Source organism: Argopecten irradians, chromosome 5, assembly GCF_041381155.1.
Source record: "Argopecten irradians isolate NY chromosome 5, Ai_NY, whole genome shotgun sequence".
Classification (NCBI taxonomy): domain Eukaryota; kingdom Metazoa; phylum Mollusca; class Bivalvia; order Pectinida; family Pectinidae; genus Argopecten; species Argopecten irradians.
The window spans coordinates 36,569,791-36,589,906 of NC_091138.1; the positions used below are offsets into that span (position 1 = coordinate 36,569,791).

The window sequence follows — 20,116 nt, forward strand, 5'->3', positions numbered from 1 at the left end:
GATATCACCCTCACCAAAACGTTTGCCACTGTAGACACCTAGCTATCAGTGTTAAGTTTGTTTTTGACACGGTTAGTTTACAACATGGCTTCCAAGAAGAGAAATGCCAGTTCATCTGCTTTCGTCGATAGGTAAATATACCATAAATGCACCAGAAAATCCATCTAAGGCAAATAAAATGATCGGGATTAACTTTTCAAGTTTGGCCCTTTATAAATTTATTCACTACAACTTCTGAACGTGTTTAAATAAAGTTCTAGGAGTTTACCTGCTGCATCAGTAAGAATAGATACACTGATAACCTTACATAGAATTCATGATATGAGAACTAATATCCTTGATACAGTCTTTCTGAGTCAAAAGAAACACCCATGTGAAGTTTGATAAATTTCACGATGTCTAATAATTGCTTTAAGGATGGAAATTTAGAAATGTCGTAAACTTTCATTAAAAAGTAGACATCTCATTAAATGATGGCCCACTTCAGAAACTATATACACGTATAAGAAGGTAAGCTTCACAACTGCAAGCTACATCAAAGGTTGCAACGATCAAAGGAAAATCAGTCGTCACCCGACGCCACAGTCCGTGCACAAACACAAAAGCGCTTGTGACATATTTGTCCAAAACCCAGAGCGGCAAATCCTTCTCACTTATAAATCCTTGTATAAAGGTAGTTCAGGATAAAAACCTAGCAGGAAAGATATCAGTCAGTCAAAAGGTAATATCTTTTTTGTTACAACAGTAGCTAAAAAAAAACCTGACCAATCACAGACCCGCAGAGACTTCCAGTATTGCTATGACATATTCCGGGGATGGATATAACAACAATGATAGCAATCCCTGGAGATACTCTTGTCCTGACACCAGACTTAGACAGATATGACAGATAGATGTCTGGTCACATGTAGGGCCAGAGCGCACTGCTATATAAAAATGTGGAACTTGACCTCACAGTTTGGTATCGGGCCAATATTCAGACTGCTTACAAAATGTTAAATACTACTGAGAAGCGCCACTTTGTTTAACTTTGTCTTATGTAGCAATCGGTCGAGATTTGAAGCGATTTGCATATTATGAGAAAATGGCAACAACAGGGAGCAATATTTTAAGTTGCGGAAAAGAAAAGACTATATTGACGCAAAAGAATGTGCATGTGTGATGAAACGGATTGCTATGGGTAGAAAAATTATTCATATTCAATTATATCATCACATCCATGTTACATAGCTGGCCAGATTTTCTTTGACCTGTACAGATAGTGAAAACATTTTTTTTAATATCCACATTTGATTATAATTCATCAGTATATGTATTTCTTCATTTCTTTGAATTTCTTGATAAAAAAATCTTTAAAAATGTTTTAGAAATGATCCACTTTTCCTGTTTTATGAATACATATATGTGTGCACCTACTTCCTCCAATATCTATATTAACTTATATTTGTTTTCAGCATTGATGTTTTACTGAAGACACTTGAAGACATAGAAAGGAAAAATGTTCACATGCAGAAGCTCTGCTGTGCAAGAAAAAGCCTGTTCAGACCTTGGTATGTATAGCACTGGTAGGGTAGAATGATATTGATCATATCTGTGAGTAAGGTTTTCAGGGCTTGAATTTTACATTTTTTGTCACTTGCTAATTATAGCAAGTGTCTTAAATTTGTACTTGCTAAAATATGTTTTACTTATAAATAAATATCCGTACTCAAATTACAGTTTTGTTATATATACAATCGTTTATTTTTGCATGATGATGTGAGGTTTATCAACAACATTATACAGTAATAAGAACTGTGTACCCATATTTTCCATTAAAACAATTGTTCACAATCGTTGTCATTTTCACAGTTGTCACTGATAAAAACCACTTGCTAAAATAAGCAAGTGCATATATTTTCACCTGCTATTTTTGTACATTTGTATATCTACTTGCAAAAAGCAAGTAAAACAGTCTGAAATTCGAACCCAGGTTTTGAAATTTAGGATTTAAAGTGTAATCTGTCAAAACCGACATTTGTCTAATCTAGAACCTTGGCTATTCTGGCTTAACTTTTTCCATACTTTGTATTCCTTCCAGATTCTGTAACTTTAAATGTTAAGTCTAACACGTCAAAACAATTTTAATATTTGATAGGCCACGGAAAAGGGATTGTGACAAAGACACAGCTGGCAAAGATGGTGACAATGTCCAATCTAATGACCAAGGTCAAGGTAAGATGGAGGAGTTGTTGGTTGACTGAATTCCAGTAAAATATAAAACCAAATAATATATTTGTCATTGAGATGAAACAATACACTGATGTCGAGATACCATATGTATTGTGGTATTTGGCAGTGATATTGTCATGCTTTGTTAAATTGTGTTTCTTTGATATTTAATATTTACTAAACACAATGTATTATATACACAATATGTTGTTCCAAAGATTTAATTTGACAATTTCCACAGTGATCATGTCAGCATATCGAATCGACTATCACTTCGTCATAGAAACATCCTTTTTTGGGGATGTGGATGTGGCGCAGTGGTAGAAGGCGCAGGTATGTTTGGCTAGGCGATTGGGTGCCGTAGATCGTGAGTTCGAGGCCCGGATAGGGCACGAGTCAATAAATTGTCATGCTTTGTTAAATTGTGTTTCTTTGACATCTATATATATAGATATGCTTATCATTTCAAATAAACTACAATATGTTTAATTGCTTTAAGGAATCAAAATATAACATTGTGTATTCATTCAAACACAAATGTAAAAAGTGAAACTTATTTTATTTTAAACTAACAAATGTATATATTATAATACTTTAATTAAACTACCCTCCATGACAAGACTTTCAAACTGTTCTATCATTTCTTACTATTATTTTTAGATTAATGATCCTAAACGACTGATCATTGTAATTGTAATATTATTTGAATTTATAGTATCGTATCTAAAACAAGAAGGATGTATAGCGAAATTGTATTGTTAATAAAATATCGCAATACATCTCTATCATGATTAATCATTACACCCTTATTATATCACTGAATAAATGTCCCCAGCTCTATATATATTATATAAGCGATTTCCCATTTTGAGACACATTTTCGACCACTTACTTTGGATCTAAATCTAAAGTAATTGCAGACTGAAATATGATTTCTAAATACTTACTGATTGATATTTTTGATTTCTTTTGCAAATTGATTTATGGCTCACTTTAAACAGAAAAAAATATGAATGTTTAAAATTGATACCATTAATCATGTTATGCATTCTGGGTGGGTATAATTAGTGGGTCAAATAATTGTACACAAAGGTTATTGCATGGCTTTTGATTATCTCCCCTTTTCAACATTATGTGTCCAGCCATTCATGGCCATGTAATCTTGATAGGCCATCAGTTGGATTTCGTGTGGACTCAACTGCGTGAGATTTATTGCCCAAACTTTTCTTTTCTGAGAGGTTCACTTGTTGCAAATGTGTAGTCAATGTTGTCATAGGTTTGAAGCAATTTGTAGCATGTTCACAAAGTGTAGAAAAATCTACAAAATTAATGTTAACTCACCAGATTCCATCTACAGTATAACTTGTCAAAACTGGACCTTGTCTAATCCAGATCCCTGTGTATACCAGCATCATTGTATGGCATTTCTTCGTATATAGTAATGAAAACCAGTTAATCCCGATACCCTGGCTATGCTGGCCAAATATGGTGGTCCTGATTACATCAGTCCTGTAGCACCTCCTATCAACACTTTAATATCAGTGATATTACACTGTGATTGTATTATTTTATTCTTGCACTGAGCAGATACCTTGACACCTGCTGAAAAGTCTGAAATAGCGTTGATGGACAAGATGTTGAACAAGGCACAGAAAGCCATGGAAGTACAGCAAAGAGTAAGTACTGCGTTGAGTTTGGTCATGTAGGGATGTACCATGTTTGTTGATGGAGGAAAGCTGGATTTGTTGGTGTAGGAAAGCTGCACTACTCAGAGAAAAACCACCAACCAATGCCTGGCCCACATGGAATTCAAACACATGACCCAGAGGTGGAGGGCTTGTGGTAATCCCCTAAAATTTTGATAATAAGCCATGGATTATTCTTTTATGGTAGGAAATCCCAGGCTTATACTCAGGACCGGCCTGTCTTATATGATAGACTTACTTATGAGACTGGTTTAAATATTCAAGTTAAACCAACAAAAAAACCATTAGGTACATGAATAAATTTAAATATAATTAGTATTGGACCTTGTGAACATGATAACTTGAGTAAATATGAACTGAGCTTAATGAATCTTTGTATGTAGACTAACATTGGAAAGATCTTGAACAAGTTTGAAAATCAGCATGATTTGTACTGTAGACTAACATTGGAAAGATCTTGAACAAGTTTGAAAATCAGCATGATTTGACTTTAATTTTCGGAATTATTGCCCTTTGCACTAATAATTATTATTGGACCTTATGAACGCGATAACTTGAGTAAATATGAACAGAGCTTAATGAAATTTTGTATGTAGACTCACATTAGAAAGATCTTGGACGAGTATAAAAATCAGTGTGATTTGACCGTAATTTAGGGAGTAATTGCCCTTTGCAAAATAATTATTATTGGAACTTGTGAACGCGATAACTTGAGTAAATATAAACTGAGATTAATGACTCTTTGTATGTAGACTAACATTGAAAAGATCTCAGACGAGTTTGAAAATCAGCATGATTTGACTTAAAGTTTTGGAGTTATTGCCCTTGCACTAATAATAATTATTGGACCTTGTGAATGCAATAACTTGAGTAAATATGAAAAGAGCTTAATGAAATTTTGTATGTAGACTAACATTAGAAAGAACTTGGACAACTATGAAAATACGTGTGATTTGACTGTAATTTACAGAGTTATTTCCCTTTGCAAAAATAATTATTATTGGACCTTGTGAACACGATTACTGGAGTAAATATAAACTGAGCTTTATAAAAAAAACTTTTTGTGTAGACTAACATTGGAAAGATCTGGGAGGAGTTTGAAATTCAGTATGATTCGACAATAACTTATAGAGTTATTGCCCTTTGCACTAAAAATATTATTGCATTGGATAGATATTTGACAAGTTCGAAAATTGACCTGATTCGATGTGACTTACGGAATTATTGCCCTTTGCAATTATAATTATTGAATCTTGTGAACATGATAACTTGAGTAAATATGATCCTGACTTAATGAAACATTGTATGTAGACCTATTAGATGTATGTTCCTATTTCATGAACAAAAGACATCAGTTGGCTAGTAAATTATATTACTAATTTGTATCAAATATCAGGTGACCGTTTCTTTTGACCAAATCAAGTTAGTCCCCAAAAATTTGCATTGCATAGGAAAACGCCAAATTTAAACACACCAAAATACAACCACCCTATTTTGGTACAAAAATGCCAAATTTCCCGACGCCAACATATCCCAATTTAGACAGTAATTCTTTATTTTGTTTTATTAGAATTTTTTTTTTATTTTATTATGTTGCTGACAAATAAGGAGTTGATATAATGAAATGTATCTTTTCTTATCAAAGATTAAAGAATCTGGACGGAAACAAAGACCAACCCAACACAAGAAACACGATAATGAGAACACAAAACCGGGATCAGTAAAAACTCAGGATCTTGTAAAATCTGATCCTGTAGCACCTCCAATCAACAATCTTACTAGAAAACCAGGAAATGAAAAAATTACAAATCCAGGGAAAGGAACTAACTCTAAACTTCTGGGGGATCAATTTGCTTCTAAATCTGTAACTACACGCCAAAATCCAGGTCAAAGTCTACAGGGTAGGTCTGGTGGGAGAGGTTCTTCAGGTGCAGGAATGCGAGGAGGGAAGAAAGTGAAGGCTGCTCATCTAACGGCACCATTCCAAACAAATCCACGCCTGGCGGTGCCAAAACGGCATGTAGAAAAGCGTATATCTTCTGGAGCAAAGTGTAAAACAGTTATACCAAAATCATCATCTGTCGTATCCAAGAAATCAACTATTTCTGAACAGAATTCTCATATACAAAAACACACCGGAAAGGATGATCCTAAAATTGTAAAAGATGAGGACCTTCCAGAGGAAACATCAGACTCAATGGATGAAGATAGGGTTTGTGATGACAGAATGTCAGCTCACAATAGTAGTATAGAATCAGATCATTCAAAAGAACAGGAAGAAGAGACACCTCTGGTTACAAAGAACTCTATAGAAGGATCTAGTGTGACACAGGACCTCAGTAACCTCAAAATAACAGCAGATACTGACGTCAAGGAAAAGGAAGACAGATTTTGTCTATTAACTGATGGGTTTGTATCTTACTTTGGTTACATTAGTTTAACATTCTGTTAACAGCCAGTGTCATTTAAGGTCCTGCCAGATTTGTTAGTTGAGGTGAACCAACTGATCCGTGGTCAGTATCTGGCAATTGCCCCATGTGGGATTCGAAATCAGATGGTGGAGGGCCTGTGGTACTGTCTTCACTTCTCAACCACCATTTATATCTTACAAACTTAAAGTAACTATGAACTCCTATATAAAGTCACCAGGCTTCAGTATAGGATTGATTTATGAATTGCTTATGTTTTAGATTTGTTAAATATTTCAAAAAATGAATACTCTAAATTTTGCTATGGTTCTGGCCCTTCTTTGTTATTCATGAGTTAGTAAATGAATATGCAATCAACAGCCACCAAGTACAAGACTAAAACAGACTGTATATTTAATTTAGTGAATTTGGCTTTAGTTAAAGAGTCCAGTTTTTTTTGTAAGTTATTTGAGATGTAGAAGTTATATATTGTGACCATTATTTTCAGTTCTAAGTATAGATTAGGCCAAAAAAATATATGTCTGTTTAGGGTTACATTGGCAAAAAAAATAGGGTCGGTAGGTCAGGAGGATTTTTTTAGTGTCTTTCACTTTTGAAAAATGGCCGCCAGAACCGGAGTCCGAGATCGAAATCCCGACTTTTAATAAAAAAAAATTCGTCGAAAAGTGGGGAAAAAATTAGGGTCGGGGTAAAAAATTCTGTATTGACTGCTTCCAATTGTGTTCATCAAAATAAGATTGATGTATTAAAAATCATGCAATGAAACATATATTTTATTTATTTAGAAAAAAGCTCTCCATACCTGGGAAACTCCGAAGATTGTATGCCAATAATGTCAGATTACGAGAGAAGATCAAACTTCAGGGGATCACACAAAAGGTGGACGTCTGTACCAGTCGCCAGCAGTTTGTGTCCAAAGTCGAGTCAATGGTAACTTATATGTGAAACTTGGAAACAGCATGCATGGAACAAAATTAGATTATATATACACTGTAGAAGTATATTATTTGAAAAAAAAATATTTGATTCAATTACAACTTCTCACCTTGAAATGGTGGTGGTGACCGGCGGCCAGAATATGTATAATGTTGTTGTTTGGACATCTTGTTTTGTACTTATCTCTTTCTTCATGGATCAACCATCCAAAAGGTCTAAAGTTGTGAACACAGGGAATTTAGATAAAAATTAAACACAAAATAATTTTCTATGGGTGACTATGTTGAAATAATGGATTAAACTTGAAGGGTTTAAAGCTTTATCTTTTATTTTTTCAGTTTGAGCTGAATGAAGCCCAGAGTGTAGGAAGGAAAGTGTCGGTCTTAACCAACATCTACACAAACCTTCTACAGATACTCAGCGACCTAGACCTACGTGACACAGGTCAGATTTATATCAAACCATGAAATCATAATTAATGAGTCCAAATAATAATCATTTATTATTTTGTCATCTTGAACTCAATTGGGACAGTGCAATCCGTATTGAGATAGAAGTGTAGATTTTTTCATTGTTAAATTTCAAGAATTTGTTTCAGTTGAAAAGAAAACAGCAAATTGAAATAAATATATCACATTGTTCTGTTCTTTTAAAATTAGTATCAATTGTATCTAAATTGCCCATCTTTTGTAATAATAATATAAATTGATGTTAATTTCTTGAATGATAAATATTAAATTAAAGATGCTCCACTGCCGACAGACAATTGGTGTTTAATCGTGTATATATATGTCTGATTAACACAAACAATAATATAAAATATTTTATTTTATATTTGGTGCATGCACAGTCAGAACTTCATTCTATATAGAACATAGTGGCATGGAATTTTTTCGGGGTGCAATTAATTATTTCTAATACTTTTATCTTAAAGTAAAATTAGAAGCTCAAACTTTCCAATGGTGGTAATGGTGTAAGTGAAGAAAAATACCAAATCGTCTGATCCTGTTTTTGATGGTGAAAAAATACCAGCGGTGGAGCATCTTTAGATTGTCAGATTTACATGACCGAGTTTAAGTTTATACAATAATGTAATAGAATTATAGAAATACTGATGTATTGGCACATTGATTAGATATGAAGGATTTATCTTTATGAATGATAAATATTCCTGGTACTGAATTAAATATTCTCCAAACTTTTTCTTTTCTTGAAATTTTAGAATAAAAAATCTTTCTATCATAATTGTGGTAATGTATACTGTTTTCATAATGAGGTAAAAACGGTATAAAGCTAGTATATTGATAATCCAAAATAAAAGGCCAAAATAAATTCAAAGTAAAATCAAAATCATTTCTATGGAATATATATTTAGCCACTATATCTTCAGTCCAAAATAACACTAACACAACGTGTTCGTCTACATGTTTGTTTACATCTATTTTGCGCAGGTATGAAATGTCTCGGCCCGTTTGATGTATACGACGGGTTATTTCGACCCAACATGCTATGTGCACTAAATCAACCCCAGTGTTTAAACAATGGTTATAACCACAAGATACTTTATCAGATAGACTCATATAGCCATAAATATAACACTGACGTGTCAAAAGGGGATATTATATGCAATCACATGCATGGTGGAAACGTCGGATATATCAGCTTTTTGAGGTGGCAATCAAAATTGCGATCGAAAAGTTTGACAATCGACAAAGGATATGTTATTGTTTTGAGACAACTCATACCTCAAACTATGCTGTAAACATAGTGCCTATCACATCAATCTAATAAAATAAAATACAGATTCCCCTTATCATTACGTTTGATAAAAGGATAAGAGAAAATCCTACTAGGTGCCACGTCCATGTGATCCTTGATAAAGGCTAATCAAATTGCTGCCTGCAAAATCTTGACACTGACGAAGTCATCTCGCCCCAAAAGCACAACATAGCTTACCGTATATGTATACTGGGACGAGATTTTACACTTGATGCAGCAAGTTGCAGAACCTACATGTGATCGTGAGTACACGTGGTATAAAGGTCACCTGAACATGACATGACCCCCCCATGGAACGCTGTCAGATCCTCTATTCACCGGAGTGGTCATAAGGATCTGTATTCTAATCAGATTGCCTATCACATATTACTGTTCACAGCCTTGGTTACTTAGTGACCACCAATTTCTCTACGGCAGGTTGCTCCCATTCTGACTTAGAATTGAGGAGCTTGTCAGCAACTGATCCATGTATAGCAACTGCCTCTGAAACTTGTCGTTCGAGTAGCTTGGAGAAGGTCTTGATGACTTCACACTAGAAGTTTCTAATGTCACCTTCATCTCCTGGGTGTTCTTCGAGCAAGTGCGTAGCCAGAGCATTAGAGAGATTACAGCTCTCAACTTGGCACCTGTGTTCCTGGAACAGGGTATAGGCATTCAGGCTGGTTTCACCAATGTACTCAGCCAATGTGTTGTGCTTGGCACAGATTTTGCATGTGGCTTTGTACAGCGCACCGGACCAGAAATGTAATGACCCACCACTAGAACCAGGGTTGCTTTGACATAACACACACGTTGACACTCATCACCAAAATGTAGTGTCGGTACGAACAAATTGCTGCTTGATCGTCTGCCCGCCAGTTTCAACCACTCTGATATTCACGCCAAGTCAGGGCCCCTGTACTGCTGTCGCCCCTTGTACACGTCTGGCAAGTTCTGCACCAGGAGTTGATGTTACGAAAATTACGGTGTCAGCTGGTCGAAACCACGATGCCTTTTTCATGTTCTTCCTAGTCATGCGCTCATTTTCCTTCCAAGATCTATGCCGATATAGGGGCGTATCACCACGCTCGCTCGCGGATACCTAATTGGCATAGCCTCTGAGGGCAGCAATGATAACATTGGCCCTAAAATACTCTGGGTATCCTGAGATCAGAATCATTTCTGCAAGATCCTCCATAAGCTCTTGGTGCAATTCTGGTACTAAAGATGGTCTGGTTATACGCAATTGACGTATGCCGTCCTGAATTAGGGATCGGCGTTTCACGGACACAAGGAGTGCACTGCGATTGAGGATGAATTGTGAGCTGAAAACCTCTTTCTTGTAGAACTTCCAGTCCACAGACCCATCAGCTTCGCGAATTTGGACCTGTGTACTGTATTAAATTACTTTTTGACAATTTTGACATGTTCACGATAAAAATCAATTGACACCTATCCTATTGTTTTCTTTTGATCAGCAAATTCCTGGTCCTGTTATGACGTGTTGAGAGCAAAAAATCTTGTCGAGTTCATATTGACTGTATTCTACAAAACTGAGGAAGAACGTTTGAAATTTAATCCAGGTATGTTTCTTTGGTTATAATATTTCATATATATTTATCATACTTCATATATACATATTACATTATATTTTAGATTACCAATGATATCTTTATTCATTTTCAGTCAAAGAAAATGTTTTGTTGGCAATTATTTTATTTTGCAAATGTATTACATAATGTAGATATTGTTTTTAGTTCAGAACTGCTAAAAAACATGTATTTTTTAATGAATGTAATGTCTTAATTAGTTACTTAGGATACCATGTTATAGTTTATACTCGAAGTCTAATACCTTATGGGTATCTGTTTTATTACTAACTCAGGATACCGTGTTATAGTCTTAAAGTCTAATATCGTTTTTACATGCTAGATGTGCTATCAGGCATCTCCAGTGAGGGGAGACAACCCAGGGTTACAATTACATCGCCAGAGCCTTCTGTTACTTCACAATTTTGGTCACCAACTTTTCTCAAAATGGGTAAATATTATTTGTTCATTATCAACAAAACCTTAAATTTTAATGAATTTTTGATGAATAATAACTAGTTTAGATAATTAAAGTATTGCAAATAGTTTCACCTAAGTTAAAATAATGATGTTGCGAATGGAGGCAATTTATTACCAGTAATTATTTTCCATGATGAACAGCTACAGTGTATATAATGTTGATAAACAATATTGTTAAAACAGATTCACAGTTCTCATTCAGTCTGTAGCTATAAAGTCAGATACTACATTTGACAGATAGTTCTATAGCTGAATTGATCATTGCTGACCATATTGCTGTAGATTGGTTGGTAGTGTTAGGAAGTCCTTGGTTTGAACCTTGGTATGACTATTGACTATGTTTTCTTTCTTTCTATCATGATATCATGCATCAATTATCTTTTAAACGACTGGTTCGCATTCCTTTCAGATCCATATGTTTACAATGTTTTGTCAAGGCCACATAGCTGCTTGCAGTACAAGAACTCAAAAGACCTTGACAGATACATGGCTCTTGTTTTCCAAATCCAATTTGAACAACTACAGCTGAGACTTTTGGAAACCATAGCAACAGAAGTGTTACCATCATTGAGATGTAGAAACTACAAACCTGGGTGAGAGCATCCTTAATCTTTAGGGATTACTATCACTTATCCTTGATTTCCAGGGATTTATATCACTGTCATAATATCCACCCCTGGACTACTAGCAAAACTAGTTCAGGGAAAAAAACCTGACTATTCACATGTCTACATAGACTTTTTGTAAAGCTTTAAGAAAGTGGCACCCAACCTCAAAGACATAATTCAATTCTTTTGATGTACATCAATGGACCAAACTACCTGTCGTCTTTTGTCACACTAAGAGCCTTCACCTTTACTATGACATGTTCCAGAAGTATAACGACAGCGATAGTTATCCCTGGAATGTTGGGGATAACTATCACTATGATATTCACCCTCGGACAACATCATTTAAAAACTGGAGGCTCAGTGTACTGCAACTTATGTACAAAATGAGAGAATGGATTTTAGTCCTTTGATGACCATATCATGAAAATTCAGAAATCAAATAATGGTACACTGTATTGACTTTGAAGTTTACTTCCATATGGAAATCTGAAATTCTCTCTGCAGGCCTTTAATTGATCAGTTTTTATGATGGTGGGCTATTTAAATCGCTCAATGTCCGTGGTCCATCCGTCCATCCGTCTGTCTGCCAGTCCTTCTGTCCCTCCTTCCTTCCGTTAACAATACTTGTTACCGCTATTTATCAGAAAGTGTTGAAGGGATCATTCTCAAATTTCACATGTAGTTCCCCAAGGGCCCTAGTTGTATGTAGTGCATTTTGGGACCAATCATTCAACAAGATGGCTACCAGGTAAGGTCACACCGTTAAATTTGTGGATATCCCTGTCCAGGGTAAGAGAATAAATTCCATCCATGGTCACAATGCCAGTACTTGGATATTTTACATGCTTGGAGACGCGCACCATCGGCGATCCACAGTTGATTGCACTATGCTGTACTACACATAGAAGTGTGGTGTAGTGTAATGAACCTCTGTAATAACCCAATAACAATCGACTGATTATTCATCTTAATCTTGCTGCAATTATTGTGTCCGATGGTCATACATGTATGTTCATAGGGACTTGGCACATATTTTCAACCAATGATCAATATATATACAGTATATATACCAGGTAGATATGTATTGACTGTTGGTTCAAAGTTTGAGCCAAGTCCCTGTGGTTCTGTTGGCCCTTGTTGACTCTGTTTTATATATCCTCCACTACATGTACAAGTAGATAAATGCTCATCTGCTCCTAATTATCTGTTTCTTTTTGTATTTCAGTGAGACTGTGTGGATTTTCAGATCTCTGTATTCTATACTGACCTCAAACATGTCTTTTCCTGTGATCGTCAAGGATACCATACAGGAACTAGAGGAATCTCCGGAAAATACATGAACATTTTGAGTCTGTAAAAAACATCCTATAATTTTGTACTAATACGGTGTGATCTTAATATCACTCGTTAAAATTTTATTTTCCTTTTACAATGATTGAATTCATATATGTTTTTAAGAATTCACTATCTATTTTTGGCAGCTTCCGCCTGAGTGACCCTGTCTGCAAACATATTTAGGTGCAATCAAATTTAAGAAGCGCTATGAAGAATTCTCACATTTGTAATAATTGCTACATCATTAAAATATAACAATGTCAATTTAAGCAATCACATTTTAGTGTCAAATTTCTGGTTCCAAAATAAGAATGTTGCAAGTAGCTTGATAGAGGATATGACATCCCATTTGGGGGCAAGTTCTGGTGACCTATCTGATTGACCAATCAAATTACATTCTCTGGAATCTTGATGGTGCATTATTTCAGGCAATGAAATAGTTTGCAAAAACTGCAGTGACAAAATGTCATTTTCAGCTAATATAGCCAGTTTGAGAGCATTTGAAGGTCACTAGAACATGACCCCTAATGGGATGTTGTAGTATCCTCTATAAAACACAGTGAGAAAAAGGATATGTATATTACCCGAGTTTCCTCTGCATAACGGATCATTGCATATGATTTGTATATACATCTGTATATTTTAAGTGTATATATATATGTACAATACATTAGTGTATTTCCATTAGTGATATTTATATTACCAATTTATTAAGATTTACAATGGTTGAAAGACTTTAGTCAAGTTGTTGAACTTTCCATGATTATTACAAAATAAATCATGTTGAATATAACAAAATTTTGCATGATTTATCTTTTACTGTATATGATGAAGGCAGGTGGTGCATCAAAAGAGAATTTTTCACCTCTTTGATGGCAAGACAGGGAAATTATCAAATTAAGGGGCAAGACTATCATGCTATACTTGTTGAGTGTTTGACAGCTAAAGAATCTTGCGCAGAGTGGGATATTGTTTCATTATCAAGCTGGTGAATGATTATTTTTCTTTGAAGCTGATGTATTTTCAGTTGACATTGCATAAATGCACAACATTATCCCACCACAGGCAAGAATCTTGTATTCCTATTGGTTAAAATGACGTCATGTGATATCCAAGATATATTTGTGTCAGGTTATGAGATACCTTATTGGGTTGGACAATAGAGTTGTCGTTCTTTGCCCCTAACCTCGTCGGCAGCAAGTTGGAGGCCAAGAAATGCTTCACACAGATGGCAGTGAGAGTTTACACTAATGACGCTATCAAAAGAAAGGACGATCGGCTAGAATTATTTCTACGTTTGTAAGAGTAACAGAATGGACCATAACAATGTACTGTATTGGAGCCATTCAGTGAGGAAAATATTTCATAAAATCTGCATCATTTGATTGATATTTTAAAGTTATTTAATATATTATTGATATATTTCAAGACCCTTCAAGGCCTCATGCACCTGATACAAGTTACGTTTGGACCGAATATTCTTCCGTATTAGATCACTAACAACTGTGTACTAACTAATAATGTTGATATGATACATAGGAACGTTATTGGTGATGGTAAGCGTGCTCAAAATACCAAGATATCAAAATTGAAGAATCACAAGAAGTCGATAGGACCATAGAGGCCCTGTTGAAATTGAATCTTTTCATGATTAAATACATTTGTAGATACAAAAATAATTCTAAACTAGCTGCCTTTCACTCTTTTAGATTGAAGTTTTGAATTTCTGCCAATAAAAACATGAACACAAACCAATGCCAAATATGATATTTTATTCACATTACAACTATGAGATAATATTGTGTATTCAGTCCACCATTGCAACAAACCTCTTATGAAGATTTTTTGTACATGTATTTACATTACATAATAATTTACAAATATAATAAGTATCACAGTATTTTGTCTACAATAAGTAGAGGATCTTTCTTTTTTTAATTAAAAACTTTTTTTTAATGAGCAAGAAAACGTAATAATATTGAAATATATTTCAATTTTTATTGTTTGACTATTTGAGAAATAACTGATATATTTCTCTATAATAGAGTTCATTTGAATCCAGGTACTGGATTGATTATAACATATAAAAGAACACACATGATTCAGAAAAAAAATTAATGAGTTTCCATCGAAGGAAAATGATGTGCAGTGCAAAACTGTCGATCGAAGCAGCATGCCATGATACATAAACTGACAGTGTTTATTGGGTGATTTGGATATAAGTTAGCAAGAATTCAGCCCAGGGCACCCTGAATACTGATAAGGAAAAATGTCAACAGACAACATTTGAAACAGTTCTTTAGTTACTGGTAACCCTGCAGCTTCAGGGTTGTTGGGTATCTGGTTCGCACGGTCACACATTTGTCTCTATCAATGAAAATGCTGTTTTTCTTGGTAGAAATTTCCTTTTCTAAAGCCATCCTGTTGTCTTGAAGATCCTTTCGTGAGTTCTCAGAGTTGTTCAGTCTCTCTGTCAGTGCATCAATGGATTGACTGATCTCATTTACTTCACCAACCAATCTACAACAGAAATAAAATCAAATTATTTCAAATTCATGTAAGCATCACAATAAAATTGCAAAACCACTATAGTAATCTTAACTTGGTCTTTATTTTTCTTGGTTGATGAAGATTTTTTGTGTTTGACTTACTTGTATTGCACTGGATCTCGGCAGAGCTCGACTCCAGGCCTGAACGTCCTGTTGTCCAGTCGGGTCTGGGACACCTTCATCGGGTTCTCCTTATCCCTGATAGATTTCCTTAGCATATCTATGTTCTTTTCCATTTGAGCAATTTCATCACAAATCTGAAACAAAGAATATTTAGGTATTACAGAACTGTTGAATCAACTGGTGAGCGTCCCATTATTAATAATGTAAATTGGATTCACATCGATGACCAGTTAATACATGTAAACATTTGTCCACATAAATCTGGTAATTTGATAAAGACCAGCCAGGCTTCAGGATCATGAAATAATCTTAGACTTAAGTTCATCCAATCAAATATGATGTAACATTTTGTAACATCATTGTTGATTGGCTAAGTCTAACTTTAAGATTGTTTTTAGACTTATGACTATTCATGATCTTGGGGCCTGATACCACTCTTATCATATTTTTTGTACCTTTTGGAGGTTCTCCTCCATCTTTGTCTTAGCATCTTCCAGCTCTTCAATTCTCTTCTGGAAGTTGAGGTCAACGGTGTCGCATTGTTCTCTCATGTCCCGGGAAGTATCTTCCAGGATATTATCGATCAGCTGTCTGAGTTGGATGGAGGCCATCCTTTCATGTTCAGCCTTGACAATATTATCGTGTGTGTACTGTGCCCAAGACTCGGGTGTTGACTGACTGTTTCAAAATAATTCAAGTTTATTATTTATATTGTATTAAAAAGAATGTAATATTTTATGAAAATAGTAGCTACAGGCTATATATGAAATCCATTCATAAAATTTTAACAATTCAAATCTGTATGGAAATTTGATTACTTCCTTTGTATTGAAAATAAGCAAATCTGTATGGAAATTTGATTACTTCCTTTGTATTGAAAATAAGCCCACTTTAGGGTTCTGAATACCATCATATTGATCAATTTATAATGGATTTTGGGAGTTTTCTTACATTTCCTCAAACTTTGCAGCTCCAGAATAAAATTGTTTGTTTGTGTGTCCATTTCTCAGAGCACCAGAGCATGTGTCAATTTCTAGGGCATCTTTCTTATCACTCCAGTCCATTTCGAGGTTCTGTTTTGCTTCTCTGTTCAGTCTATAAAATAGATTTGTATACATTTTGTTATAAGTAATTTTTATTTGTGTTCATACTAAATCCAAATCTCTGATAGGCAGATTCTTTTTCTTTATATACTATGAAGAAAAAATCTGAGAATGGCGCGACATCCGACTTATTCATGACATCACAATAGAGACGTCGACGTTGCGTTTTGATTTAGAAAAAATAATCCATTGGGAAAAAGCAATAGAATCGTACATTTAAACGTATTTTACGTTATAAAGAAGTCTGAAAAATTAATTATAAGCATTGATATAACTATGCAGATTCACACAGTTTGCAAACAAAATTTATTTCATACCTCTGTGAAGTTAAAAAATAGTAACATCAATGCTTAAATAAATTTGAATGAAAAAGGGACCATAAAGAGAAAGAAAACTTGATCAGACTTCTAAAAAATTGAAATACAGATAATAAGATTGATATCTTAGTCCATTAATTAAATGTTAACCTTAAATATAAGGTACATGTACCAGGTAGGCCTAGTACACGCTTTATTTCAATTCTTAGTCAATTAAATTTGACCATGATTCATTACATTTACCAAAATTAAAACTATGTTCAGTGAATGATTAATGGTGGGTATGTTGAACTTTTCAAAAACCACAATTATTCCTCACCCTACTTACTTAATTTGTTTTTCAGCTTGGTCTGTAGTTTTCCTTAATAAATCTTGTACATTGTTGATCATTTCTACCTCCTGTAAATGAAATAATCAAACTTATCTAAGCATCATAATTCAAACATGTTTGGACTTTAAGAAGATACTTAATCTAATCCTGTGCATTTAAATATACAATTATCATTAAAGCACTAGTGTGTTGGTATTGAAGCAATCTATAAAACTGTCTTTTGATACTTGGCTTTTATTTGATGTCAGAAAAAGGAGATAATAACCACTTGATTTGTGGAAAAGATGAAGATAATAAATAAAACCTTAATATTAACAGTAGGCCTACATAGTTATTGTAAATTGAAATTTAAACTTCACACAATCAATTAACTTGTTTTTGTGAATAGATTGCTTTTGTTGTGTACCTTTAAAAGGGCCAATTCAACGCTGTCCTGGACCAGATCAACTCCTGTGCGCCTCTGACGACAGTTAAGATTATCCGTCGAGATATGGAGAGGGATTTCTGTTGCTCTAGTAGCATTTTCCAGACGTTTTTTCTGCTCTAGTAGTACATCTGTTTCAGCGATTACATCCCGAATCTCCCTTTCTAATTCGAATTTCCAGAAGTTAATGTCCTGAATTCGTTCTCCTAATTTTTTCGTGACCTCCGCCTGTGTTTTGTTGGTGGTTGCTTCCGTTTCGTTGGCACACCTTTTAGACTCATGTCGGATCCTTTCTGCATTATCACGGTCGACGAAAGAATGATAGTATTTTCCATAATTGCTTTCATGCCACTCGTTTGGTGAATACTTCGAAGCCCTGAATCCCATCGTAGATATCCCCATATCATTCCCAGTGTTACCAGTGTAAGTGGTCTCCATCTCGGCTCTTTGCGGTGGAGGCTGCAAATTAGGCCTTTCAGGGAGCATTTCCCTGCTCTGAAGAGTTGCATCAGTTGCCATTGTGTTCGCGGTTCTTCTTTCAACCCCTCCTGTTAGCTGTTTGGGTTTCAGTCGAACACGTTATCAACACCCAAACACTTGCTAACACAACCGTTGTAGGTTGTTGCTATGGAGCGGTCTGTTTCCTGTTGCACGTCACGTGATAGAGACGAGGGGCGGTAACTCTTAACAAACACGTGCTGTTTCCGGCGGATCCAGTAAACATTGAGCATACGGTAACGCTATTGACAATAAAATTGAATATACGAAATATCTTTTGAATGTAAAACGAGAGTTAATTTTATTTGGGTATTACTTCGAGCGTCTTATGTGTGTGAAATTGATATCGGAGATTTAGATAGTACGTAACTGGACATGCACATAACCTACTGTAAATATCTAAAATATTTAAAATTTAAACTGCTCTCGACACCTTGTGTTTTGGAAATAAAACTGCAAACGTTTATTCCCTTTGAATTAAACCTTAACATCCATTAAATCTTAACATCCAATATCAAATTGAAATAATTCATTTTAATTCTATTAATTAAATTGTAACTAAAATGAGAATTTTTATAAGGAATACATTTTAAGTAGAAAAAAAAAAGAACAAAATAATTCCTGCTATAAATACAGATCATCATTTGTTTGAAAAGGTACACGCTTTCACAATGAAATTAAGTGTTTTTGTTTCGTTTTAATCCAAATTTGCATTGAAATTAGTATATACCTGTATGTATGTTTTTCAGTTATTAATTTAAGATTGACTCACTTTTATATTTTAAATCTAATTGATTAAGAGCATTTTCATCATTGCAAGGCCTTTCCAGCCCGACCAATGTTTAGTATGGAACTTTTCAACGAGCCCGTAAAAACAAATAACGTTCTGAAAAGATAACTTACATGCAGATGCAATTTTTCTTTTCTTTTATTATGCCTTCATTAAACATGAAACTTAGAAAGTTTAATTCAGAAAGTTCCATGTGTATTTGATAGGGAAAGAAAGGTTAAAAAATTCATCCTATAGATATTGCATGCACCAATCTGGTGAATGGATTAGATAAAATTTATCACAAATACGCCGCCTAATATCAGAAACATATATACATCTCAGAAACATATATTACACGTATATATATGTTTTTCTGCTTATATATTGCATGGACATGGGGCCTTTTCTAATTCTTTCCATTTCTTATACTTCCATTCAGGTATCACACCCGTCTGTAAATGTTGATGTCAATCTTCCATTCCACATCTTTTAAAGATGAGACAAAATGTAGATGGTGACAAGAGGCCCAGAGGGCCTATATCGCTCACCTGGTTTTTTGTTAGTAATTATCACAAGACTCTGAGTCTCTGACAATTGGAAAAATAAGCAAAATTGACTCCCAAAGTTTAATTTTGAATCACAACCATACAATGATGCTATTGATACCATACAAATATGCTATCCAATACATAGGTTCAGAGACAAAGTAATTTATATGAAAGTAGTAGCCTAATTGACCTTTTTGACCTCGCATCTATTGCCGTCTAAGGCCCTGGGGGTCAGCCCTATCATTTGTACAATTTCAAATCCCAACCCTATAAGGATGCTACCATTGCATTATAAGTGCTCTTCCATTCTTAGTTGCAGAGAAGAAGTCGTTTATATGGAAATAGCTAAATAAACCCCTTTTGACCCCACCCATCGGGCCCCCGGGGGTTCAGCCC

The 20,116-nt window shown here is 34.7% G+C and overlaps 2 protein-coding genes across 2 annotated transcripts; one reads left to right on the plus strand and one right to left on the minus strand.

The window, feature by feature from the left end:
• The first annotated feature begins 48 nt into the window (after nucleotides 1-48).
• Nucleotides 49-14,930, plus strand: LOC138323692 (uncharacterized). Its single transcript, XM_069268482.1, has 11 exons — nucleotides 49-131; nucleotides 1,455-1,550; nucleotides 2,138-2,214; nucleotides 3,799-3,887; nucleotides 5,563-6,326; nucleotides 7,132-7,276; nucleotides 7,621-7,726; nucleotides 10,519-10,623; nucleotides 10,973-11,080; nucleotides 11,519-11,702; nucleotides 12,946-14,930. The coding sequence occupies exons 1-11, from the start codon at nucleotides 85-87 to the stop codon at nucleotides 13,058-13,060; spliced, it is 1,836 nt and encodes a 611-aa protein (XP_069124583.1). The 5' UTR covers nucleotides 49-84; the 3' UTR covers nucleotides 13,061-14,930.
• LOC138323693 (tektin-4-like) lies at nucleotides 14,811-18,549 on the minus strand. Its single transcript, XM_069268483.1, has 6 exons — nucleotides 17,885-18,549; nucleotides 17,476-17,546; nucleotides 16,679-16,822; nucleotides 16,183-16,405; nucleotides 15,707-15,861; nucleotides 14,811-15,575 (listed from the first exon to the last, which is right to left on the minus strand). The coding sequence occupies exons 1-6, from the start codon at nucleotides 18,419-18,421 to the stop codon at nucleotides 15,359-15,361; spliced, it is 1,347 nt and encodes a 448-aa protein (XP_069124584.1). The 5' UTR covers nucleotides 18,422-18,549; the 3' UTR covers nucleotides 14,811-15,358.
• Nucleotides 18,550-20,116: the final 1,567 nt, after the last annotated feature.

Bases quoted from the DNA above. Each gene is read 5' to 3' on its own strand.
- LOC138323693 (XM_069268483.1), bottom strand. From the start codon at position 18,421: ATGGCAACTGATGCAACTCTTCAGAGCAGGGAAATGCTCCCTGAAAGG. The intron at 17,547-17,884 runs GTACACAACAAA...TTTCATTTACAG, and splicing joins TTGAATTGGCCCTTTTAAAG to GAGGTAGAAATGATCAACAA. The intron at 16,823-17,475 runs GTAAGTAGGGTG...TCTATTTTATAG, and splicing joins CAAGCTGAAAAACAAATTAA to ACTGAACAGAGAAGCAAAAC.
- LOC138323692 (XM_069268482.1), top strand. From the start codon at position 85: ATGGCTTCCAAGAAGAGAAATGCCAGTTCATCTGCTTTCGTCGATAG. The intron at 6,327-7,131 runs GTTTGTATCTTA...TTATTTATTTAG, and splicing joins TTTTGTCTATTAACTGATGG to AAAAAAGCTCTCCATACCTG. The intron at 11,703-12,945 runs GTGAGAGCATCC...TTTGTATTTCAG, and splicing joins TGTAGAAACTACAAACCTGG to TGAGACTGTGTGGATTTTCA.